The 26,443-nt window shown below is 45.5% G+C and overlaps 1 protein-coding gene across 1 annotated transcript in view; it reads left to right on the top strand.

Annotated features, from left to right (window-relative positions):
* Positions 1-26,443, top strand: part of utrn (utrophin) — a gene marked incomplete at both ends in the record, with an annotated part of 145,607 nt that overhangs the window by 17,901 nt on the left and 101,263 nt on the right. Inside the window, 26 exons of the mRNA XM_083898443.1 lie at positions 2,538-2,759; positions 4,355-4,536; positions 4,960-5,110; positions 5,358-5,477; positions 5,574-5,675; positions 5,767-5,874; positions 6,187-6,366; positions 6,464-6,636; positions 6,730-6,853; positions 6,946-7,033; positions 7,501-7,745; positions 8,641-8,809; positions 9,908-10,035; positions 11,843-11,980; positions 12,277-12,390; positions 12,512-12,667; positions 13,286-13,456; positions 13,545-13,730; positions 14,228-14,362; positions 15,898-16,047; positions 16,664-16,825; positions 16,981-17,112; positions 17,919-18,092; positions 18,187-18,342; positions 24,445-24,615; positions 25,181-25,360. Of these exons, the coding sequence (XP_083754569.1) occupies positions 2,538-2,759; positions 4,355-4,536; positions 4,960-5,110; positions 5,358-5,477; positions 5,574-5,675; positions 5,767-5,874; positions 6,187-6,366; positions 6,464-6,636; positions 6,730-6,853; positions 6,946-7,033; positions 7,501-7,745; positions 8,641-8,809; positions 9,908-10,035; positions 11,843-11,980; positions 12,277-12,390; positions 12,512-12,667; positions 13,286-13,456; positions 13,545-13,730; positions 14,228-14,362; positions 15,898-16,047; positions 16,664-16,825; positions 16,981-17,112; positions 17,919-18,092; positions 18,187-18,342; positions 24,445-24,615; positions 25,181-25,360 (4,017 nt within the window). The remainder of the gene's footprint in view (positions 1-2,537; positions 2,760-4,354; positions 4,537-4,959; positions 5,111-5,357; positions 5,478-5,573; positions 5,676-5,766; positions 5,875-6,186; positions 6,367-6,463; positions 6,637-6,729; positions 6,854-6,945; positions 7,034-7,500; positions 7,746-8,640; positions 8,810-9,907; positions 10,036-11,842; positions 11,981-12,276; positions 12,391-12,511; positions 12,668-13,285; positions 13,457-13,544; positions 13,731-14,227; positions 14,363-15,897; positions 16,048-16,663; positions 16,826-16,980; positions 17,113-17,918; positions 18,093-18,186; positions 18,343-24,444; positions 24,616-25,180; positions 25,361-26,443) is intronic.

Below are 26,443 nucleotides of genomic sequence, written 5' to 3'. Positions count from 1 at the left end.
CAAAGCAGGTTATTACTGCAACGAACACCAGCGTCCATGTGCTGGTGGGTGAGCAGGTTTGCTGTGAGACTTCTCAATACGCACTTGATTTATATGGACTTCCCTGCTGTTTCACAAACATGCGACTCTCTCTCTTCCTATCCTTTACTTTCAGCATTTTTCACAGTTACTCAAAAGGCAGAATAAAATAAACACACTTAGTCAAATTAGAGGTTCAATGTATGCCCTGTATTGCTCCTCCAACGTTGCTGTGCTCTCTCTTTTCAGTCGCACACATCCTCGGGCGGGGGGGGGGGCTGCTTGTTTCAGAGGTTTTCAGTTAGAACTTAGAAAATCCCCAAAACCACCTCCCCAGAGTTATTTTATTGTCCACGGGCACACATTTCACACGCTATGGAAGGAGTTTCTGGAAAATCTAGTTTAAATAGTGCTCTGATTGGTTCAACGCAAGGTTTACTTTCCTGGCACTCTTCCTCTCCTCATAGGAAGGGATGCTTAATGCTGAGAGCGAGCGGAGGAAAAATAAAGGTTCTTTGTTTCTGATGCCTGTGCTCGATTCCTCCAAAATTAAGCTTTCGATAAAGTCCATGATATTATATTGGTGGTATATTTCTTTTTGCTTTGATATTAATTATGACTTTGTTTGGAGATGTGATGAAAATGTTCTTGTATGACCATCTCCCCCAGTTGGAATATGACAGATGATGAGTGCACTGGCGTGTGCGTGGTAATATATCACATGCTCTCAGAATCACAGCTGCAAAAGTGATGAATGCAGGGGTTTGAGTTGAGCAAATCATCTGGTGATAATAAAAGGTTTTGTTGAGCCAGACCACAACTATTTTATAGCCATTCTAGTCAATAAATAGACCAAGGCTGCAGTTCCCTCCCTCTCTGTACCAGCCTACAATAGTCCAACATGGAGATTTGGAACACTTTTCTGACTTGTCCCAAAATATCCAAAAAGGTCATTGCATATTTCCAGCAGGTGACCTTTTTGCCTGAGTTTGCCGCACGGACATTAAAGCTCTGTCATTTCAGGCTGGTAAACAAAGGTCTGTTTGAGTGTGCTCTGTTCTGTTCGCTCCACACGTCCATTAGCATTTCTGTCATCTTTGGCTTGGCAACAGCAGAGATTTGGATCTCCTCTTCTTTTCAGCTCCAGACAGATTAGTTGAGTTCTGTCAAACTTTCTTTTCTTTTTTTTTTACATTTCCCTTTACCAAATGGAAACATGGAATATCTCGGTGCAGGACATGCTCATCGCACGTCCATGTGGCTCTTTCAACACTGTATTTATGGGAGTCAAATCTGAGATTGTGTTTAAAGTGACTTGTGCCTGTCCCACAATACCACTGTGTGTTTCAGACTCACTGCTATTCCTAGAATGAGGATTGACCTGCCCAGCATGCCGGGGGCACCTCCCAGCATCCCATAATAAGCCTGTAGTTGTTATTTTTTCTGTCTTAACTGTGCAGGGCAGGTCACCCTGCATGCTACAGAGCAGCACAGGCCTCTCGTCTGGTTCTATTTTAAAAACTTGCGGCTAAAGTAGCAACAAGTCGGCCCTGCGCAGACTGAGTAAACAAAGACTTTTTTTTTTTTCAAAATTATGCAAGTTGAAGTTTCGAAGAAGCCACTACATGCTTCAAATCACACTGTTGTGGTCTTAAACGCAGAAGAACTAACTTCTTAAGATATCACTTCTGCTATACGCAGAGCGGACTTTATGCTAACGTGGTAGCATTTAAGCTAGCGGACTTTATGCTAACGTGGTAGCATTTAAGCTAGCGGACTTTATGCTGATGTGGTAGCATTTAAGCTAGCGGACTTTATGCTAACGTGGTAGCATTTAAGCTAGCGGACTTTAAGCTAACGTGTTAGCATTTCGAGTTTGACTTCATCGTTGCAAACAACTGGACACCTTGAGGTGAACAGACACAGTAGTTACTTCTGAGATGTTGACATGACGCCAGCACACTCTTATTAACCTTCTATCTTCTTATAGGGTGAGTTTTCATTAACGTCGTCAATCTATGTTATATTAGTGTTCATTTGAAGTCATATACAGGGATTAAAACGTGTATTTTCATGCTAAACACTGTCTTTTTATAATCCACTGTGCGTTTCAGAACATTATGTGGCTACATTGTTATAGCTCCAGGGCTACGTAAATGTGATGATTCGGTCTCTTGGCTCCCAGAAGGTGTAAATCTTTGAGGCTAAGATTATTCCTCAAAGCAGTTTGAGGAGTGCCTAGATTCAAATGGCCACATTTTCTTCAAATGTTTCCAGATTTCCATGTGTTAGACGTCGATCACACTTTCTGAATCTGTAAATAACTCAAAATGTCCCTCAGGAGAATTGTTCCTGATTTTACCATGGCTGTCACAATTGTATAGACAATGTACGTGTGCATGATGAAAATTCAATGCTGCATCCTTCTGCCATCTTTAAATGTTCAATTTTCTTTTTGCAATACTTTGTAAGTAAGTTGTGAAAATAATTTGGCCAACCTGTTCCTTCAGACTGTTCAGATGGAGGAAGCAGGCAGCAGCCCGCGTCCCGAGACCCCCAGCACCCTGACGGAGATGGAGGGAGAGATGGAAGTCAGCTTGTTGGAGGTGGACCTGGACAGCTACCAGACCACACTGGAGGAAGTTCTGACTTGGCTGCTGTCAGCTGAGGATGCCCTGCACATTCAGGACGAGGTGTCGGACGATGTGGAGGAAGTGAAAGAGCAGTTTCACACACACGAGGTAAAAGGAGGTCATGCAGACATTTCAGCATGAATGAGGAAAAGTCAGCGCAGTCGTAAATAATGGCATCTAAGTTGGCTCAATCTTTCCGACTGTAAAATGTTCACGTTTACAAAGCGACGAACAATGGTGCTATTTTTCCTCATGGTGATGTTTGTGGACACAATGATGAATTGTGTGGTGCTTTCTCAGTAGTTGGTAGTTTTTTAATGATGTGTTATTTTTCTGACTCACATACTGCAGTTATTTTGTGTGTGTTACAACTGTCACTTTTCATGTTTGAGGCTGATGATGGCATGCCACAGAAAAACGGCCTCCCACAACCAACAGTACATGCTCCGTACATGTCGGGAATGCCAGGAATTTGGCTTAAAACGGTGGCGTGCAGCACCCCACGGTGCCCGTGCCCAGAACTCACTCGCCTGCTTGAGAGGGCGTAGTTGCAGGGTCTGTGTCTGTGCATGTGTGTGTAAAAAGGGGGCTTTGGCAGGATTTCCCTTGTCTGCAATGTGAATAGTCGCGAAGCATAATGTCTGGAATTCAGGTCAAACCTGAAAAAGTGTGTAGTGAGACGGAGAACAGCATGAATCAAATCCTCTTTAACAGTCAGGCTTTTTCAAGAGGTTTAAAAAAGAAAAAAAAAGCTGTCCGGTTTGTTTCAGCTCACTTGTTCACATACTTACTACGGTAAAGCTTTCGACTCAGAGGTGCAATCAAAAATGCTTACTCATCCAGAGAAGTCTCAGACAGTAGCTCAATTCTTTGGCCCAAAATTGCTTGACACAAGGTCCAGTAGATTGCAGCTCTCCTGAAACCATGTCACAGTTTTCATGTTTTCATTCATTAGCAAGGAATCTTATAGATAGTCAATTAGTGCTCACTTCTGCAGCGTGTTATATAACGAGTGAAGGTGGAGGTTGTGGAGAGAAGGATATCCAGATGTTGGTATTGAGGTGCCAAGTGCCAACATGGAGCCAGGGATTATATATGCAATGTGTGCCAGAGAGTTAGACTGACTCAGGATAAGTTTTTGTGCTGGAATTGGCAACTCTTTTCAGTTTAAAGTTGTTTAAAGTTGCTCTGTCATGTAATACTATCAGTCGTGCCGGAGGGAGTGTTTGTGTGTATGCAGTGGCACTGCAGAGGTGGGTGAGGACAAGTAGCGTTATCCCATCAAACTGCTGAACAACCATCTTTTTTTGAACAGTAGAATTAAATTCTTTGTGTTCCAACCTGTTTACATCCTTCTTGCTTTGCTCAGCATTGCGGGAGTAAAGCAAGATGGACGTTAACGGGTCCAAACATGCCGCTACTGAGAAATACAGAGATAAATCTTGTGGTGCTGATGATCAGCATTGTGTGAGCTGATTTAATAATGGTTTGAACATAAGAGACATTTTGTGTATTTAAAACTTGCACACCACAGCTTTATAACGGACTGTACAGTCTAACAGTGATAGAAAAAAACGATACCATCCATGTAAATAAACTCTGTTATTCATAATTTGAAACAAATTTACGGAAAAGACCTTACTGACATCTAGGACACCTTGCACTACACACATCATAACCATTGAATTGTTTTCCCTTCTAAGTCCTTCATGATGGAGCTGACAGCACATCAGAGCAGCGTGGGGAATGTGCTGCAAGCCGGGAACCAGCTGATCGCCCAGGGGAGCCTGACGGAGGAGGAAGAGGATGAAATTCGGGAACAGATGACCCTCCTCAACTCCCGCTGGGAGAGCCTGCGAGTGGACAGCATGGACCGCCAGGCCAGGTAGCTACACAGCTGCACAGCTACACACACACACGCATGCATGAATATCTACGTCAGTTCTGTGGTGGTGTTGAAAAACCTTTGCTGTTATGCTGTTATAAGTGGAATACAGTTACAAGTTTTTTTTTGACCATACATGATTATGAGTCTTCTTGTGAATAATGAGCAAGGCTGCAAGCTCAGGGAAATTGACACTTGATAAGCCTTCCAAGGCCTAACACGTCTGATGTATTCATCCTGAGGTACTGATGATTTCTAGAGCATTTGTCGACCCTGATAAAAATGTTTACGTTCTGGTCCGCGTTTGCGTCACTGTCGGGCAGCTGATATTTCATGTTAGGACTGTTTATTTATGAAGTTTTACATTTTCTTTTCCTCCTGCGACACATTTGCCTCACCGTCTCTTTGCCCGTCCATCTCCAGACTCCACGAAGTCCTGATGGAGCTGCAGCAGCAGCAGTTGCAGCAGCTTTCCGATTGGCTGACGCACACCGAAGAGCGAATCAGAAAGATTGAGACAGAACCGGCAGTTGCGGACCTGGAGCTCTACAAAGAGCAGATAGAGCAGCACAAAGTAAAACACTTCCCATTAAAACACTTTGTCTTGATAAAAAAAAATGTTTATCCATCTGTTAATTTTGGATAAATGACAGTATTTATTTAGCCACTCTTTCCTCAGAACGGACTCATGACTCTCATGGTCTTAAACTGGTCAGTAGTTTAATGAGTAATGTGCCGTTTCCATGGTGTCACTGCGGAGCTGAGTAATTCACGTCCGCTCCGTTCGTGGCTAATATTTGACCTGCGCTAAATCTGTTCAGGAGCTCCAGAACGACCTGGAGGCAGAGCAGGTAAAGGTCAACTCTCTGACGCACATGGTGGTCGTGGTGGACGAGAACAGCAGTGAGAGCGCCACCGCTGCCCTGGAGGAGCAACTACAAGTAAGTGTGCAGTGGATTTGTTGGAATAAAATCTTTTGTCAGAGTCTGTGTGACCTTTGGTGTCTGTATTAATGTTTGCCTTTATCTCACCTTCAGTCGCTGGGCGAGCGCTGGGCAGCCGTGTGCCGGTGGACGGAGGAGCGGTGGCACAAGCTGCAGGAAGTTTTTTTGGTCTGGCAACAGCTTCAGTCAGACCAGGTACAAATAAGAACAGGCACAAGGAGGCTGTTTTGTAATGTTTACTAAGTCATTTACGTTAATGATGTTTTTTTTCCCACCACTTCTGCAGAGTTTGTTTAGAGCGTGGTTGGCAGAAAAAGAGGAGGCTTTGAGTGAAGTACAGACCAGCAACTTTAAGGACCCAAGTGAAATGAATACTAATGTGCGCCTCTTAGCAGTAAGTGCCAGTTCTGTGTGTTTGCTCTGTTGCATTTGTAACATTAACTTTGAGGTATAATGTAATTTTTAGCTTATTGAATGTGTCAACAGATTCTTTAAAATACATTTTAAGGGAATAGTTCATGCATAGAAGCTGTTTAGGTTTTCAACATATACCATCTAAGACTTACCTTTTTCTACACCGTATATGTCGATTATTGTTGTATGTGAAGGAAAACACTAATAAAAAGATGTATAAAACACAAAAAAATATTTTTATACATAATACAGTAATACCAGCTACAACAAATAAATATCTCTATCCCTCCAGAATTTAAAGGAAGACATGGAAAATAAGAGGAGAACTCTGGACCAGCTGTCTGATGCAGGACAGGATGTGGTGTCATTACTGCGGAGCCCCGAGGCCGCAGCCAAGATCGAGGCGGACACAGAAGATCTGGCACATCGATGGGACAACCTGGTTCAGAAGCTGGAGGATTGTTCCTTCCAGGTGTGTGTGTGTGTCCCCCTGGACAATAAAAACAAAATGTTTAAGAGAATATCTCTCTCTCTGCTTTAAAGTCTTATGGGAGTCCTGTTTTCCTCAGGTAATGGAGGCTGTGACAGATGCGGGGATGAATCAGGTGGAAGAAGAAGTTGTCGTGGATTCGGTTGCTGTAGCGGCGGCGGCGGCGGCTACTTCGGTCGCTGACCAGGAGTTGGCACCGCCTGCTCCACCGAAGAAGCGACTGGTGGAGACGGATGCAGAAGTTAAACGAATGTATGAACGGGGACACACAAGGACAGAGTAATGAGTAAAATACATGCAAATACACGCACACCAATGCACAGATTGTGTTTTTTGTTCTCGCAGGTTTGAACATAAGCTCTCTGACCTCCTGAGCTGGATTAAAACATGGAAGACGTCCACTCAGACGTTGGCCTCCACACACCCAGAGATGGCATCTGATAAACCAGACCTTGAGGAGAAATTAAAGGTAAACCTGTTGAAGGTGCAGCTTTAAAACTGTTTTTAACTTTTTAAGTCTTTAACTCCCTTGCATTTAATTTGTGTTGCAAAAAAATAAAGGGCTTAGAGTCGGACATCACGGCAAAGGAAGCCACGGTCATTCAAGTAATTCAAGAGGGAAGAGACTTGATGGACCAGTTGGAGAGAGGTATGAATGTCCGTTATATAAAGTTAAAGATTATATTGTGTTCATTTTGTAAGATTTTAGTACATCTCCACAGCTGCTTGTTATTTGGTGTGTGTTTACAAGTGTACATTTCGACAGTTTCAGTTATGAGCTGAGGAGTAGTAAAAATCTGGTGGCCTGCAGGGCTGCTGAGTGCATATAATTGCTCTGCGAAAAGTTCTTTTTAGGAGTTTACACTGTTCTGGAGGCAGTGGAGGGCAGTGAAGGGCAGTGGGGCAGCACCACAGACTTTATTTGTTAAACATTCTATGACTTCATACTGTTTTCTCATCCCTGGTGTCTGTATTCAGATGTTTTTAATCCACTATTGTTTTAATCCTCTCTTGGGTCCTTGTCTCCTCATGTCGTAACACATTCCACCTACATGATGTGCAACTTTAATTAGTTAAACGTGTACTGTGAGGTTCTGCTCTTGTGTCTCCGTGCAGAGGGCATGTGTATGGACTCGGTGAGGGCAGACATGGGCCAGATTCAGACTGAGTGGGAAGTTTGCGCGAGGGAGCTGGGTGCAGCCCGCGAGCGAGTGGAAACTCAGACCCGAGTCGGAGCAGCGTCCACGGAGCTCACAGACCTGGACCTGGTCTTAGAGGAGCAGGACCGGTGGCTGGACTCGGGCCCGGCTGTGGAGAAGTGCGACGAAGGCGAGCTGAGAAAGCGGAGTGGAGAATGTCAGGTAAGAGAAGTTAGGGGTCAGATTGCACAGAAAAGTCAGCCGTATTACGCTTCAGGGCTAAGAAAATGATGCAGCCACTTTTTCTTTTTCTCTAGAAACATAATCTGGGCTCTTAATAGTTATTTTTTTTCACCATCTGATCACATAATCCTGTTGGCATGTAAACTGTTACTACTCCACCCTGGGTAGAAATCATCGCCTCGGCACACGGTCAACTTGATCTCCTCTGTGTGACTTAAATCCACGATTTTCACCTATAAGCCCTTCATCAATCCTCTTAGATCAGCTCATGCACTTGCAGGTATTTGGTTAAACTGCAACATTTCACAGCAACGAGTCCATGAAGTAAAAAAAAGAAAGAAAAAGAACAACAAGAGGATACAATTGGGATGAAGATAAGACAGTAAAAGCTCCTTAAAATGCTGGATTTTTGAAATGTAGTTCACTTTGAAGTGGGAGAGTAAGCCTTTCAGTGTAAAGCACTGACTCTATCCACTAACCTGTACACTTTCTCTCATTGCTGCACACAAAATGATAGGAAAAGCTTGAATAAGACGAAAAACAACAAACAAGCACGATGATTTCCCACCTCACCTCATCATACTGTATCAAAAATAATGCAATGAAATGTCCAAGAAAAACACTAATCACAGAGACTGTAACTGTAGCTTCTGCTGCTTTGAATTTGTTAAACATCATTATTCATATTTAGCAGAAGTCAATGGAAGGACCTAATCTCCAGTCAATTTCCCCTTTTTGTCTGATTGCAAAGTTAAAAACGATCTTTTCTCAATTATCTATAATGAGACATGACAAATGATGATAACCCCTCATTACAAGCGCACGGGTGAACTCTCCCTCTTCTTCTTCTTCTCCTGTGTTTTTCCCCTCTCAGTCCCGACTCGTCCAGGTCACCGCACTAAGCCCGAGAGTGGAGCAGCTCTCTGCAGAGGCAGCGTTGCTGGGAGCCGTCCCCGCTCTGAAAGACAACATGGTGGTGGTTTCTGCACATTATGCTTCCACGCTGCAGCAGCTGCAGAGCAAAGAACAAGAAGTCAACAAAGGTGCTTCTGCTGAACTAAAACTAAATGTTAGATGACTGCAGAGGAAACTGAGCGTTGTTGGTATTAACAGTCCTATATGCTTTTCATGAGACCTCATGTCTTGAGGCAGGGTTAGAGATTTAAGCCTCCTTTAAGACGAAGATCCATTTCTTTCCCCTTGCTCTCGGCTCAAAGCTTTCAGGTTTATTGGGCGACTGAAGGAGTGATGGCCCACGTCGGCGTGGCCGTGTAAAATTTGACGTTGGCTTTTATATGAAACCTTGGCCAGCCACAAGTTAAAAGAGGAATGCCCGTATATGGCCCTTCAAAAGTGCACAGACGCGTGAATGTAGGCAAGAGATTGTGTGCGAGATCACGACTCGGTGCCAGCTCCATCTGCACCTGAGGAGGACGTGACTTGGAGCAGGAGCAGCTTTCGAGAATCGGTCACCGTTCTACCTCGTGGAATTTACGTACACAGCTCTGGGCCAAAAGTCATTCAGTACAGGGAGGTTTCACTACCATAGGTGTGTGTGTGTGTGTGTGTGTGTCTTTTGCAGTGCCCCCTTGGGTTTTTTACGATTTGGACTAGAGCCAAAGAAAACCATTTTGTTTCGGCTTGAGCGCAGTTTGTCACTTGTCAGAGCCTCTATTTATTTCTCTCTCCACCCTCCCCCAGTCATGCTCCATCTCCATGCTCTTTGTGTATATAAACACAGCTGGATTATGTAAGCATTAAATCACCTGGCAATTAAAACACTGAAGTGGAGGGAGGGAGACAATTGAAGAGAGCAGCAGGGACGAACGGAAATGTTGACCGCTGTATAAATTAAGTTGAAGTAGTTGCTTAAGTGAGTTATTCACTTAATCTTTTTAGAATGGGTAAATAGCTGTTCATTCATAGCTTAATAATGTCGGCATGAATGACAGGCATTAGTAGATCAGGTGAGCGCAATTGAACTTAAAGAAAAAAGTCTCCTGCAACATGAAAAACACAGAGAGGGAAATCCCAAATCAGATTACTGCCCTCTTGTGGAAGTCAATGATCAAGACTTTACAGTAAGTTAATATTCTTTCCTTTCTCGCCCATTTTATATGAATAATCCTGTCACTTTTCAGCTTTGGCTGCAGCTGAGGCCAAACAGATGGCACCGTGTCCAGTGGAGGGACTAGAGGCGAGACTGGTCACTCTGAGAGAAGGAATCATCGACACGCCGACCACTGAGAGGGCGGTGGAGCGAGCACAGGTGAGAAGCCTCACAGTCCTGATAATTGACAACTTTATGCTGCCTTCACTTGCTGTCGGAAAGATGATACTTTGAATTTGAGTGCCTTACATTCAAATGCCTTTGTTGTAATGAAAAATGGCTGACACACGGTTCACCCTGACCTGCTTCTCGGGCTAAAACCAAACAGTATTTAGTGTTCTTTTTAATGTGCCATACTTCCAATTACATTTGTGTTTATATAAGAAAATGTGATTTATTTATGAAAGAAAAAAGTAAAACCTTCCATTTCTTTGAGAGTGAAAAACAAACGTATTGAAGTTGCTGTTTTTTATTACCTTTTTACTACTACTACCACCGCCACAGAGTGTATCTGATTTCTAAAAACATGTGGCCTCTGTCCTCTGAGCTAACAAGATTTCATTGTGAACAGGGACTTTGTTTGTGTCTGGACTTGTATGTATATCAGAGTAGCATTTTTCTCTGGCACACAATGAGCCCTTTATTAACACAGTCCCTTCCCTCCACACTGTAACAGACCTCTGCGTACAAGGAAAAGGGTGTTTTTGTGTGTTTTGGTATGTCGTCCTGAGATTCTGTATTTGTGCTCTTGTGTTTTTTTACGATTGTTACTTAGTGTATGTGTGCGTTTCTCTTCCCTCTTCTATCATTGTTGGAATGCGGCCTAGTCCATTCTCTTGTTATCGGGGCAGATAGGGGCATGGTGTCTGTAAGGAGGGGACGGAGGGGCGGGGGGTGAGCTGGGGGGACTTGGCACATTCTGGGCAGCTGTCCCATGCGAGGAGCCGCTTAGTGTGGAGCTGCTGGACCGGTCTGTCTGCCTGACAACCACAACATACAGTCCAGTGATAGTCATATATACGATAATACCAATTATTGGTACCAAACATGTAAACATAACATAACAGTGTGTAGAGTACATTTTTTTGACCTGGCGACCCTTGAACCGGCCGACACCCTGACTTCCCTGCCCGGCGGACTTTTCAGCTGTGAGCTGCTCGAACCAGACATGTCTGAGGGAGCTGTAGCAGCGCTCTCTTCTTCTTCTTTGGTTGGAATGCGTCCTATTCCTCGCGTCCAGACTTGTACCGCCACCTGATGGTGAAGTGGTGTACTACAGATACTCCCTGACACGGCATGTGCGCGGTAGTATACCAGTGCCTTTACACTCCATTTTCAAACATGTGCGAGAAACTACTGTGTCCTAAAGCGACATAAAATTAGGCTACGCAGAAACACTGTGGGTGTCAGTCATCATCTTTCAAGTTTGCCGTTTTTTTATAGCGTATAGCACACATGAGCACAGCACGATAGCAAGTAGCTGAAACATCAGAAACCATTTTTCTAAATCACAAAAACACGGAGGAAGCTTTGTTTATGACCTATATTGCAACCAGCCACCAGGGGGCAGCTAAGATCATCTTTTGGTTAGGATTTTGAGAGCTGGAATGTCATCGCCTTAATATAGTCTATGATTTTAATCACCTTGTTGAGAAAATGAAGGGAAACATATTTGTAAAAGCTTTCTGATATGAGGCCAATATAAATATACTCCTCATTTTTAAAAATAAAATAACCATGACAATAAAGCCTGTGTCTGTCAAGGAGAGAGCATTTGCCCTCTAATAAGAGGAGACTGCTGAATATTGTTATGCTTACATTTTCAGGGAATTATTTTTTTCTTTTATATCAAATTCCGTTCCTGGCAATTATAGTTTCCATAGTTGTTTGGTAATTATACACACACACACACACACACACAAAACCTAGGCATGTCATTTTAAGTCTGAACTTGCTTTCACCTCAGGGCCTGTGTATAGAAATTGAGCAAACGCAGCAGGCCTCCGACCCCGCAGAGCTGCAGAGATGGAGCCAGCTTTCCTCCAAGGCCCGCGATGAGCTGGGGACACTGCAGTGCATCCTGGGTAGCATGAAGGACAATCAGGTAGAGTAAGCTGTCATTTGTGATAGAGTTGTATACATTCTATCAGTCTCACCCACCGTGAGGACAGCCTCTTCACCCCCACCTCCCCGCTCCAGACAGCGCAGCTGCTGCTGATGAGCCGCTGCCTGCCTGGTGTAGCGTGATGAATCAGCGAAAACTAAAATTACTCTAAAAAACTTGAAAATCAAGGATGCACACCATCGGGCCATGCTCAACCCATATCCAAAATCTTATGGTGATCTGAACACACAGACACAACTTGCTTTATTGATAGATATTGCCACTGTTGTTTTCAGGTGTGTGTGGGCCAAGTTGAACGCTGGTTGGACGCGGTTCAGGAGCTGTTGTCTAATGACGCCACAGGGTTGGGTGACAAAGACGGACTAAATGAAGAGCTGAATCAGTGCAAGGTAAAACATTTTTGATTACTCTGGTGGCAAAAGTTAATTTTACTATTGTTATGAAAAAGCTTGATTATAAAAATCTTGGATTCTTTTGTTTACATATAATTTTTGTCCTTTTGTTACCCAGGAGTATGTGAGTGAGATGGAGTCAGTGGAAGGTTCATTGAAGCAGATGGGAGAGAATGTGAGTGCCGTACAAGCAACGACAGTCCCAGGACTGGCCAAGTGGGGACAGGAGAAATTGGACGAGTTCAGGGACAGGTGGGACACGCTCAGCAAACAGGTGAGGGACATTTTTACTGTTACTTTACATCCTGTTTACATGTCGTGTTGTTACATGTCCGCCAAGGAGGTATATGTTTTCGCCGGAGTTTGTTTGTTTGTCTGTCTGTCTGTTGGCAACATAACTCAAAAAGTCACAAACGGATTTGAATGAAATCAGGAAATGTCTGCAATGGGACCAAGAACAAGTTATAAAATTTTGGGCATGATCCGTAGATGCTTTCACTGGTTACAATACTTGCTGTCTGACGATAACGTTATCGCTGGTTACAACACTCGCCGTTTGACTTGGGCGCGCGGGCAGGGTGTATTTTGTAGTGCTTTTCTAGTTTTGTACATGTGTTGGTCATGGTTTTGGTTTTTAATTAAAGGACAAACTATAGCCCCCAAGCCATTTCTGACCTGATTAAAACACTGTAAATGACCAATTTATCCAATAAAATGCAGTTTTGCAGCCCCCATCCTATGACTGAGAGGTTGTTTTATCTTCAAAAAGACTTGCTGTGATTCATAAGGTTTAATTTTATGATAGATTATAGCCTGTTTAATTCTTTGTATTAGAGTAAAACCTAGTTATTGCTTTATTTTACCAAACCGTTGGCATTTTGTTTCTGTGCAGCTGCTGAGTCATCAGGAACGTGTGTCAGAGAATCAGGAGAAGCAGGTGAATCTCAGGAAGGACTTGGCAGAGATGCAGGAGTGGATGACCCAAGTAGATGAGGAGTTTCTCATGAGGGACTTTGAGTATAAGGGTCCTGAAGAGCTGGAGGCGTCACTGGAGGAGATGAAGGTACGAGTGACTGTTTTTACCTGCTGCTGCTGCTGCTGTTGTTGTTGTTGTTGTTATCCTCACACCTGTCCTTACCTCATTCATCCAGAGGGCTAAAGAGGATGTGCTACAGAAAGAGGTGAAAGTAAAGATCCTGAGAGACAGCATCAACACTTTGGTGTCCAGAACGTCACCCCCTGGTGGTGGCAGTGCACTGACCTCAGAGCTGGACGGGGTACTCGGCAACTACAGCAAGCTTTGTGACCGCTTCAAGAGCAAGTGTCACACTCTAGAGGTAATGAGTCAGTGTGGGGGAAAAAGATCTAATTTATTTAAAAGACATACATAGTATTATAATTTACTGTCCACCTCTGGTTTTATTGTTTTATAAATGTACTTTCCTGCACCACAGCCTTGCAGTCAGAGAGTGGAAAATGAAGAAGTACCCAGTGAAGTCTTTTCCACTTTAAAAAGCTGCAATGAAAAATTTACCCATAAATGAACAGCCCAGTTTGAACAAACACCTTGCAGCTCAGCATTGTTCATTATTGAAGTGACATTTTGGTTTATGAGCGGCGTCCCTGTTGTTATTTTTCATGCTTAAAACAAGTAAAGATGACCATTCAAACTGCTCAGGGGGGCATTATTTATGATCATCATCACTCAGACTCCACAGAGTCTCTGAATTATGTTTATTCTTTTCCTGAAGTACTTAATCCTTTAGGGTATGTACAATAGAGCTGTCACTTTTTTTACCGACATCATCATGTTTCTCTGGGTGTGTCTGTGCAGGAGGTGTGGTCCTGTTGGATGGAGCTGCTCCAGTACCTGGACATGGAGCAGACATGGCTCAACACTTTGGAGACGAAAGTTCAAGCTACAGACAACCTGCCCGAGAGCACTGAGGCCGTCAGTGAAGCTCTGGAGGTAGAAACATGGACACAGATGCAGTCCTTTGACAAAACATCGTTGGCTACACAGCAATACGAACACACGAGTTGCATAATTTGCACTAAATATAGCTATTTTTTAGTGCTGGGTGCTTATGTTAACGCACGTTTCCACGGACGACTGTCTGGAAAAAGACGCGTGTTACGCCATGTTTACGTGACTACGTGATTGTTAAAATGAGTCTCTAAAGTAACGCTAAACTTTAAAAACAGAGGCACACATACGCAGTCCACAGGTACACTGGTTAATTGTAGCACTGCACTTTTCCGTTTAATAAACAGACTGCTCCAGTTCGACTGTAGGCTCGCTAACGGTGCTAAACGAGCTAATGGAGCTAACGGAGCTAACTGGTAAACAGTGCCTGGACTCCGGTGTCGTGGCACGTAAACTTGGCGTCAATGTGCGTTAACCTAGTGCCCAGCACTACTATTTTTCAAGTGCATTTCACATAGTGGACTTCCATAAAAGACGCTTTTATCATATAACTCTTATTCTTATGTATAATAATGAGTAATAGTGACGTTCTAATTTAAAACAACAGGCACTCACTCACGCTACACTTTAACCTTCATTATCATCATGCACATGCCAATTTATAAATATGTAATTCAGGGTAATATATATTCAAAACAGCATCTGAGTGTATAGTATAGTAGTGAGAAGCTGGGAATCAGGATAAATGATAATCATAAGTTTGCTTAGGATTTAAAACTCCAAATCATCCGTTTAATAAGTGAATATAATATTACATCACTGACCTCATTGTCTTTTAAATGTCTTGTGCTGTTGTTTGCTCCGCTGCTATATCCGTACATACTGCCTGCAGCCTTTCTGTCAGATCCATTCTAATCACAGCGCTGCTTCTGTAACTTTGCATAATGCTGGAGACAACTGAAGACCCTTGAAGACACTATTTTGCATCCCCCCCCCACAACCCCTTCTCTAGTTTGTCCTTATGTTTTTACCACCCAGTCTTTGTCTTGTCCTCTTTTTTTTCCTCTGAATATTCTCACCCTTCACCCTGTTTGCTCTGTACCCTGTTTCATAATCAGACTTACCCCTCAGGAGTTTGTCTCTCTCTCTCTGTCTATGTCTGTCTATCACCCCTGGGAAGGAAAAGCACATTTAATGACCCCACATAAACAATGACTGGATCCAAACAAGTGCCGTCATTTGACAAGCCCCGTCTCCTCCTTGTGTCTCATTTGTTGTTCACTCACCATTTGCTTTCTTTTTTTTGGCTTGTCTTCATCTGACACACCCAGTCCAGCAGTTTCTGTCTGCACTTCATGTGTTTGCTTAGCTTCTTCCTCAATCTTTAACGCACATAAATCGTCTTTGGTTGTTTTTTTGTTGTTGTTGTTTTCCTGGGTTTCAGTCACTCACGTTTTTGGGGCAATTACTTTCTTGATGTTTTGATATAGAAATCAACTTCTTTATTTTTCTTCTCATTTTGATTAAATTCTCTTGATTCTTTACCCTCTTGTCCATGTCATCCTTTAAACAACCAGTCTCTGGAGACCGTGCTTCGCCACCCGAGCGACAACCGCACACAAATCAGGGAGCTGGGTCAGACGCTGATCGATGGAGGAATATTGGACGATCTCATTAGTGAAAAACTCGAGTCCTTCAATTCCCGCTATGAGCAGCTCAACAACCAGGTCAGGACCTTGTTTTTTTGTGTATATTTGTATTTGAATACATTGCAAATGTATTCCTGTGCCATATTTGACTGCCGTGTCATCAGTTTATGTTGTAGTCTGTATTATATCTAACACTTAATATGCCTATCTGTGTCTTCCGCCTCTAAACTCCCAATTTAAACACCTTTTTATGATTCCGTTTGTGTCACTATATAAACTCTCTGTCTGTCCCTTGTCCTGTTTTTATGAGTTTGTCCTCACATTCTCTCCAACCCCTGCTGCAGCTGCTGCCTGTCACAGATAGACACAGACATAAAGCCCGCAGTGACTGAGAGGTTTAAGGACTCAATCCAGTCTTGGAAACAAGTAGTATCAGAATTTAAGTGTTCATGTTCCTAATGTCTTGTTCTTCGCTTCCATGCGGAGCTTCAGAATAATCATTTTAGGTTGATTTGAAGAGATTATCCTGTAGTGTGAGGGGTTAACAGACACAATTTCCTGATTTCAAATTCGAAGTAGCAGAACCCCGCAACAACTAATGAGAGCAAGGTGACTGGATCGTGTAGTCTGTGCTTTCTCAGGATTAAAACATTAAAAATCGTACAATACCCTACATTTAAACTCTTGTGTCCAGGCGGTGAACCGGCAGATCGGCCTCGAGCAGCAGCTGCAGACACTGAAGGAGAACGATCAGGCTCTCCAGTCGCTGCAAGAGTCTCTGAGCCAGCTGGACCACACGCTCACCTCCTACCTCACCGATCGCATTGACGCCTTCCAGCTTCCACAAGAGGCGCAGGTATGTGACGCTTTGAGAAGCACCCAGGCCTTATGGATCGGTACAAGCCCAGTCAAGACTTGTAGAATAATAACATAAAGCAGCAGCAGTCAGCTCTCTGATATTCGCTTACTTCTCCTTCTGATATCACACTGAAAATCACACTTTTCCTTCAGAGCATCGGGGCAGAGATCGCAGCCCACGAGGCAACGGTGGAGGAGATGAGAAGGAGAAATGTGGCCAACTTACCTCCTCCCTCCACTGATGGCAAGGCTGCTCGAGGTGGGACCATGCTGGAGCAGCTTCAGGTAACACTGACTCCTACTGGAGAACGCCAGAAACTACAGGAACTTAATGCAACCACTGCATCATATCGTCATATCACTTGCTGCCTTAAAGACTTTCTGGAAGCTTTTGTCTTTCAGAACATTTTTATTTGCAGGATTTCCAAAATCATTGCAACTATATAGAAGAATGATTGCTTAGGTGTGTTAAAGGGGACATATTATGCAAAATCTACTTTTTAATAATTTTAATACTTATATTTGGGACTCTGGAGGCTCTATGAGTAGGTAAAGTGTGAACAAATATGACTCATTCATGTTTTTGTGGTCCACCTCAGTCTAATTACAGGAGATAAAACATGTGATATTACTTCTGCACTCATTGCTATGTCATAATGACGCATACCTGGAATTTTTGTCTCCCGGAGCTCCGCTTTGTCCAGGAAGAGCGGAAGTGTCCACGAAGTGTTGTATTCTTGGCTGCACAGAGTTCTACACAAACTCCCAGCCTCAGAGGATTTACATTTTATATATGACGGCAATGTGCAGACGAGAGTCGGCAAATGATGGCTTTTCCATATGCTAACTGCTGTTAGCTGCCAGAGACTCAGTGACGCTGATGTAGTTTCCTGTGTCTCATTTGCATTTAAAGAGACAGGCACTCAAAACCGAGTGTTCTGAACAGGGCTGTTTTGGCATAGGGTGATTATGGTGCTTCATCTTTAAGGTATTTTGACCAAAGCGTGTTCATTAGGACACCAGGGAACTAGGTCCACTTTGAAAAATATGGTATAATATGTCTACTTTAACCCAAAGTTTTGTCACTGCAGAGGAAGCTGAGAGAGATATCCACAAAGTACCAGCTTTTCCAGAAGCCTGCAAACTTTGAGCAACGCATGTTGGACTGTAAGAGGGTTCTGGAGGGTGCTAAGGCTGAGCTACACATCCTGGACGTGAAGAGCATAGAACCAGAGAAAATCCAGTCCCACCTTGGTGGGTGTATGGTGAGAACTCTTGTTTAATTAAGATTTTGCAGATCATACTCAATCTCTTCGTTTCGTTTCCACCGCTCATTCCTATTCTTTTTTTACTTTATAGAAATTATACAAATTGCTGAGCGAAGTGAAGCTGGAAGTGGAGACAGTGATAAAAACAGGTCGCCAGATTGTGCAGAAGCAGCAGACTGAGAATCCCAAGGCCATGGACGAACAGCTTACTGCTCTCAAACTGCTCTACAATGACCTGGGGGCTCAGGTAATTCATTGTGTGCTTTAGACCAAATTATTATTATCTTGTAAAAACGCAGCTTTAAAACGAAAGTTACGTATGTAACTACGGTTCTATGAATCCTGGATGACCGCCAGAGGCGGTGCTTTAGCATTGGATGTCTCCATCTTGCGCATGCGCAGGTCGAGTGTTTATACCAACAAAGTCACCCATGACCCCTGATGACGCCGGCTAGCCTATATCTTCCGGTGACATCAGAGGATCTGTTCCTTTTCATCTTCTCGCTTTGCAGGTAGACGCATGTCAGCGAACTCTAGCTGAATTAAAGCGTCCATTGCCGCTCCGTCGCTGGTAGCCTTGTGACAATGTCGGAGCTGCGAGCTGCTCGCCCTCCAAGGGCTGCGACGAGCGGAGACGGGAGGTTCGTCGCGGTTCGCCGTGAACACCCCGTAATAGAAGTTGGATCAGCCAACGCTACAACTGGCTGAGTATACCAGGCGTCTTTCGCCTCCTCTGAGAATATGTCTTCTCTGTAAAATTAGTCGGTGAAGGCGTTGTGCGCTCTCTCCCGACATTTCCGTGTGTTAATTACGGGCGCTAGCGGTTAGCATTGCCTGCTCGACCTAGCGTCTGTATAATCGGTACACAGCTGATAGTACCCGCTTTGTTGCGGTCATATGTTGGTGAAGAAAGTGCATCTGTACTACTATATCTGTGAGTAATTGTACAACTTGTACCGTTTTTTATCTGTACTTTTCCATGTTATGAAGACAGCATTGCTTTAAGACACAGAGTCTGTGTAATCGCTACACAATTGGTCGTACCCGCCTTTCGTTGTAGTTGTATGTCGGTGAAGCCCCGACACCCGTACTTATGCTGTATCTATGAGTAACAGTACAACGTGTACTGCCTCTCTCCTTTTTTACTGTCATGTGTCGGTGCAGACAGCGTGTGTGCTCTCTCTTCGACATTTGTGATTTAAGTACAGGCACTAGTGTCAGCACTGCTACTTAATCTAGTGTCTGCATAATCTGTACATTATACATGTCAGTGAAGCCAGTGTACTCGCTCCCTCTCCTGACATCTGTACTACTGTTATCCGTGAGTAACTGTACAGTGTGTACCGTTTCTCGCTTTGTTTTTTCATTTCATGTGTTGGTAAAGACAGCGTGTCCGCTCTCTCTCCCGACATTGGGTTGTTGCGCTAGCGGTCAACATTGCTCGCTTGACCTAGCGTCTGCATAATCGCTACACCGCTGCTCGTACCCACCTCCAGTTGTAGCTTCATATGTCGGTGAAGCCAGCGTACTCACTCCCTCCTGACATCTGTATTTCTGCTATATCCGTAGAAGCTTGACCTAGAGGCTGTGTAATCGGTACACAGCTGGTTGTACCCGGCCCACCTTTCGTGGTGGTTGTATGTTTGTGAAGCCAGCGTACTCGCTCCCTCTTCCAACTTTGTACTTCTGCTGTATCTATGAGTAACTGTACGGTGTGTACTGTCTCTCTTTTTTACTCTCCTGTGTCGGTGAAGACAGCGTGTGCGCTCTCTCTCCCGACATTTGTGATTTTAGTTACAGGCGCTAGTGTCAGCACTGCTTGCTTGACCTTGCGTATGTGTAATCGGTACATTATACATATGTCAGTGAAACCAGTGTATTCGCTCCCTCTCCTGACATCTGTACTACAGTTATCTGGGAGTAACTGTACAGTGAGTACTGCTTTTGCTTTGGGTTTTTACTGTGTTGATGATGATGATACACCGTTGGCTGTACTCTTCATTCTAGTCCCCTGTAGTAAGCAGACGTGTTCCACTAAGGCTAACTGCATTGGATACCTGTTTGTGAAGGCAGTGTGTTCGCTCCCTTTCCCATCGCAGGTGTATACTACTACCTCTAGTAACAGCCATATCTTGAGCTGTGTTGCTAGGCGGGATGGTTGTATTGGCGCAGCAAGCCGACCTTTTGCTGGTGAAGGCAGTGCTCTCGCTCCCACTCCCAGCATAGGCAGGTGCTGTTGCCCTCCAGTTAGCAGAAGTGTGAAGAGCCCACTAAGGCTAACTGTACTTGTCTGTGCGACACCTGTTGGTGAAGGCAGTGCGCTCGCTCCCTCTCCCATCACAGGTGTATGCTACTAAACATCAGTAACAGCCACATCTCGAGCTGCGTCTGCTCGGTGGCGACAGTCTGTATTGGCGCAGCAAGCTGGCCTTTGCCGGTGAAGGCAGTGTTCTCGCTCCCGCTCCCAGCATAGGCGGATGCTGGTGCCCTCATAGTTAGTGTGAAGAACCACTAATCCTAACTGTATTCGGCTGTGCGACACCTGTTGGTGAAGGCAGTGTGCTCGCTCCCTCTCCCATCACAGGTGTATACTACTTACCGTCAGTAACAGCCACATCGAGCTGTGTCTGCTCGGTGGTGACAGTCTGTACTGGCGCAGCAAGCTGACCTTTGCTGGTGATGGCAGTGTTCTCGCTCCCGCTCCCAGCATAGGCGGACGCCGTTGGCCTCATAGTTAGTGTGAAGAACCACTTACCCTAACTACGGCCGTGCGACACCTGTTGGTGAAGGCAGTGTTCTCGCTCCCTCTCCCAGCATCTGTTGCTTCTCCCACTCTACAGCCGCCGACTGGCACCATGCTTGGTGACCACTCCTGTGCGACCTGTATGGCCTCCCTGCAGCCGGAGGACGGTCATGATAGGTGCCCTCCGTGCCTTGGCCTCGAACACCTGAGGGAGGGGCTGTCGGAGGATCCGTGCATGAACTGCAGCTTCATGCCCAGGGCAGTGCGGGTTGCCAGACTGGCTGAGGAACACCTGCTGGGTCATGTTCCGGAACCGGACCAGCTGACCCCAGCCCAGCGACTGCCACCAGCACAGCCTAATCGACCTAGGCTGCAGAGGCTGTGGGCGCCCCCTCTGGGAAGAGGGTCGAGGAGTCTAAACTGGCCTCCAGGGGGGACCAGCTGACTGAGGAGTTAAACTAGATGAAGACCCTCTTCATAGCCGTCCAGTTCTGGGATCGGTGCAGTGGACGCAGGCTTTTCCGCTTCCCCGCTGCCACGGTCGAACCGGAGGAAGATGTACTCTCCGTGGCGGCTTCAGCCACCGAGCTCACCAACAATGGGGCCAATGTGGTTCCCCAAGGTGCTGCCTCACACACCCTTGGGGTGAGCTCCCGCTCCCCAGCCAGCAGTGGCGGGTATAACTTCATGGGTGCCACCATTCGCATGGCCCCACAGGCTCAGCCGGCTCCCGCCAGTGCCTCTTCAGGCGTGAACCAGCCCAGCTCCCCCACTGTTTTGACTCGCCGCCAGTGGCTAGCTCAGGGGAGATTCAGTGGCTGATTATCGGCTTCTTTTTTCCAGCAGCAGCTCAGCTACTGGACTGTTTTCACCACAGGCCCTTAGGTGATTCCACCTTAACCCCACAGGTACAAATTTCAGTTCCGACACCCCCAACCTACAGCCTGGTCAAATGACCATTATACGCGACCCGGCAGAAAAAAACCCTGTCACCATGGGGTTCTACTCAACTTACTTTCTCATGGAAAAGAAAGACGATGGACTCCGCCCTATCACTCAACTTGAGGGGACAACAGGTTCCTGAAGTTCACGAAGTTCCACATGCTCAGTAATGCAGTGGTTCTGCGTACTGGCTTTTACAGGGGAATGGTTTACCTCTTATTCTTGAAGGACGCGTACTTTCACGTCCCCATAGCACCAGGCATTTTCTGCAGCCTGCTCTCAGGGCCGCCATTATCAGTCCAGGGTGCTCACTGCTCCCGTTCGGCCTCTCCCTTCACCACTGGTGCTGGCCAGGTGTGTGGCAGCAGCCCTCTCCCCCCTGCAGTCGCGGGGCATGAACATCCTCGGAGTGATTTTCACAATGAGCTGCCTGGTTCCCTCTCAGAGTACACTTTTCTAGGGGGGTGACTCCGGATGCTGTTGCCATGAGGGCCTGTCCATCACTTCGGCGTGTGGACGACATCCTCCTCCTCCTTCTCCTCTTCAGAAGGGCCGCTGCTTGCGCTACACCCAGTATATGCGCCTCTTAGGCAAGCTAACAGCTGCTGCCACTGTGGCTCCCTTAGGCCCGCTGCCACTACGCCCCCTTCAGAGGTGACCGAACAGTTTTCCACTTGTATGCCAAGTGGCGCCAGCACAGGAAGCTTAGGCATCACAACGCTGCCTCCTTGGCCTCCTGCCTCCTCGGCCTGCTCTGGCCCCACGGAGGGTGAGATGGTTTCTTCTTCAGGGCACGCCCATGGGCACCATTACATCCCTTCGGGAAACTGTCACACAGATGTATCCCTCACAGCTACGGGCAGTGCACATGGCACTGCAGCTTTTTCTTCAGTTCCTTCAGTAGAGGCATGTGCTAGTACGGTCAGACAATGTCTCAACCGTCTCTCTCTGACATAATTGCACACACTCTGATGTAGAGGTGGTATTTAATATCTGGGATGTTTTTTCGGCAGGGCAGAGGGGGATCTCTTTGCCACAGAGGAGTCGACGACCCACTGCCCCCCTCTGGTTCTCCTTGACAGAGAAGGCCAGCCCTTCTCAGCCGCGAGGATGCTCTCGCACACGATCGCCCAGAAGCTCTTATCTATGCCTTCCCACAGAGCCGCTGATTCCTCAAACACTGCAGAGGGTCCTCCAGCAGGGCCACAACCTGCTACTGGTGGCCCCCTTTTCTGGCCAGGGATGACATGTTTTCCTCTGCTGCACAGGCTCTGCTGCAGCTCATCGCGGCGTCTCCCAGACAGGTTGGATCTCCTGTCTCAGTTAGGGGGCCAGGTCTGGCATCCTGACCCTCATTGCCTCCAGCTCTGGGTCGGCCACTGCAGGGCACGACCTCCGGGCAGAGTGTTCAGACACAGCCCAATGTACCACACTGAAAACTATGGAGCTTTCTACCCAAATGCAGTATGTGAACAGGTGTAAACTGTCTGCCTGGTGTTCCGACGGGGGCGAGGGCCCCGTCTACTATACAACTACAACAATTCTGTAGTTCCTACAGCCACTCCCGAATGGCGGACGGGAGGGCTTATGTGGCGGGCTTTTCCTCTCGACACACTCAAGTTGATGACAACACCGTGGAGTGCCACAGACTCGTGTCCTTTTCCTTAAAGGAAAGCCTCAAGGCTACAACTACCAAGGGTACAGAGAATTCTGGCTTGGGGTCTGCCCCGGTGCTGCCCCCCCCCTTGAGTTGAAGACTGCCTTTCTCCTCACCATCACTTAGTAAGGAGTGCTGAGGAGCTACATGCTCTCTCTGTGAGGGACTCATGTCTGAGGTCGAACTCAGACTCAGATGGCTCAGGGGTCACTCTGTGGCCAAATACGGGCTTTTCCTCCTCAGGTTCTGTCATCGTCAAACCTTAATCCTGGCACAGTTTATCCTCCCAGCAGGGGAGGAAAGGTCATGACGGCCGTGCCCTGTCCAGACCTTAAGAGTCTATATAACTTCGACCGCGAGCTTGAGACGGTCAGAACAGCTGTTTCTCTACTACGGCGTACTAATAAGGCCGTGCTCCCTCCGAACAGTGACTCTCACACAGAATTATGGACATCATCACTCAGGTGTACAAACACGGTGGTTATCCCCTGCCATCCGGGGGAGGTGCCACTCTACTAGGGCTGTCACTACATCATGGGCGGCTCTGCGCGGCGTGCCCCTGGTGGGCATCACCAGCTACCCTCTCCAGATTCTATAGGGTGAATGTGCCGCCTCTACCTTTACTCTCACTGAGGTACGTACTGGCATTCCTCGTGACTTTGTTGTTATGGTCATCCAGTGCTAAAGCACCGCCTCTGGCGGTCAGTAAGGATGAAATAGAACGAAAGTTACGTATGTAACTACGGTTCTATGAATCCTGGATGACCGCCAGAGCGTTCTGTCACTCGGAATCCTCGTGGTTTCGCGAGAAGATTCTGCAGGAACAGATCCTCTGATGTCACCGGAAGATATAGGCTAGCCGGCGTCATCAGGGGTCATGGGTGACTTTGTTGGTATAAACACTCGACCTGCGCATGCGCAAGATGGAGACATCCAATGCTAAAGCACCGCCTCTGGCGGTCAGTAAGGATGAAATAGAACAACTTATTTTCATGTTTCTTTCCCAGGTGACGGAGGGAAAGCAGGACCTGGAAAAAGCGCTGTCTCTCTCTCAGAAGTTCCTGAAGGAGAGCGCCGCCCTGCAGGAGTGGCTCGCCACAAACGAGGCTCCTCTGCAGCAGAAGAACAGCTGTGGAGACATGCCAGCTGACATTGACGCTGAGATCGCATGGGCTAATGTGAGCAGCTGTCCTCAAGTCTTTTATTATACTGTATCTCGCCAGCTGGAGAAAGACAGTGTTTCTATTTAAGGCCAGCAGATGGAGCAGCTGGACTGTATATTTTTCCCTTACTATTTTTCCCTCTGACACAGTCTGACACACTGAAGCCAACTTATCTTTACTTGAAAGACTCAACAACAGGTTGAAGAGGGGTCTCAAACTGCCGGCCCCCCAATCGATTTGATATTAATACATTAATTTTGTATCATAAAAAGTATTATTAAGTATACATGTGCTATCATGATATATTGTGAACAGTTGGTTTTTTTTCCAGACTTTTGCGCGTTGGCCGCAGGGTCATTTTAGTTTCAGACCCCTGCTATAGTTGAATATATTGCTGTTAATCCTATTAATTCTAGGGTATTGGATATTGTGATGGATTATTATTCTGGTTTATGTTTGGTGTTATCCCTACCTTATGTAGTACAGTATGTGGAGTATGGTAGCATGTAGTAAATTATTGAAACATGAACTCATTTGATGTACAGTTGAATACATAGCTGTGTTTGTGTTGCTCCACCAGGGCCTACTGAAGGAGTCGGAGCGCCGTAAGGCAGAGCTGTCAGGCCTGATGGAGGCCAGTGCCGGGCTGGAGACTCTGGTCGAGGGCAGCGAGGCGCAGCTGGAGGACAAGCTCTTTGTTCTCAACGAATCCTGGGGCAGAGTGCGCACCTGGACGGAGGATTGGCTCAGCGCTGTGCTGGTGAGAGCAAATATTTTTGTTCAGTCAGTCTTAATAAATAAAGGACTTGCTGTCCTCTGTGTTCGGCTTTGAATGGCACATCTGCTTCGAGGCAGGTTTGTATACTTGCTGTGTAAGTGAGCCAAGGCAATACGAGTGGATAAAAGTCATTTTAGTTTTGCTTTTTTAATTGTAATAGTTGGGAATTATGAAAACTATTATAAAACGGCTTTTTATTTTTCGCGTTTCTAGCGCTTTATCCTCCACATGAGCCAATAGGGATGTGAACCTTTGGGTGGCTCACGATTCGATTTGATTCCGATTCTTAGGGTCACGATTCGATTCAAAATTGATTCTCGATTCAACCGATTCCATTAATAAGATTCTCGATTCAAAAATGGATACAATGCATAGTGTGTTAAGGCAATTTATGGCATCAAAACAATACAGTTTGTATAAGATAATGTGATAATGTGATCACACACTAAGGCAAACTTCAGACAAAAGTTAACATTTATTCATTCAAAACAAATAAAAACGTACTTACTGTACAAAAAAATAACTGGCATAAATAAAAGCTTAGGCTAGCTGCCTTTTTCTCCCAGAAGGTACAAAAATAATCTGTACACAAATAACAAAAACTGGTGTTTTGTGTGTGTTTTTCAAAATAGAAACTTAAAAAAAAAAAAAGAAACTTGGATGATTAGAATCGCGATTCCTATGTGAATGGATTTTTTCCCCCACCCCATTGAGCCATCCCATTGGCGTAGGGCAAACGGTTGAATACACCCTGTCAATCACAGGGAGTATTCCCTAAGTTTTTTTTACCATTTGTTGAAAGATGGGGTTAATCACAAGGTTATTTCTTCCTCCTTATGCTTTGTACGTCAAATGATTGCAGTAGGAAGGCAGTGAATGAAACAAAAGCTGGCAAAAAAAACCCTCTTCAGTTAAAATATGTTCTTCCATTTGAACAGCGAGTGCAAGAAATCTTCCTTCATTTAATTACGCGGCGCAGCAAGTCTCAAAAAGGTTATGAAAAACTCATAACCCATAATCATTAAAATGTACCTTAAAGCAATTATAAAACAGTGAACTTGTGTT

Source organism: Microchirus variegatus, assembly GCF_963457635.1.
Source record: "Microchirus variegatus genome assembly, chromosome: 12".
Classification (NCBI taxonomy): domain Eukaryota; kingdom Metazoa; phylum Chordata; class Actinopteri; order Pleuronectiformes; family Soleidae; genus Microchirus; species Microchirus variegatus.
This window is presented reverse-complemented; position numbering and strand designations above follow the sequence as displayed.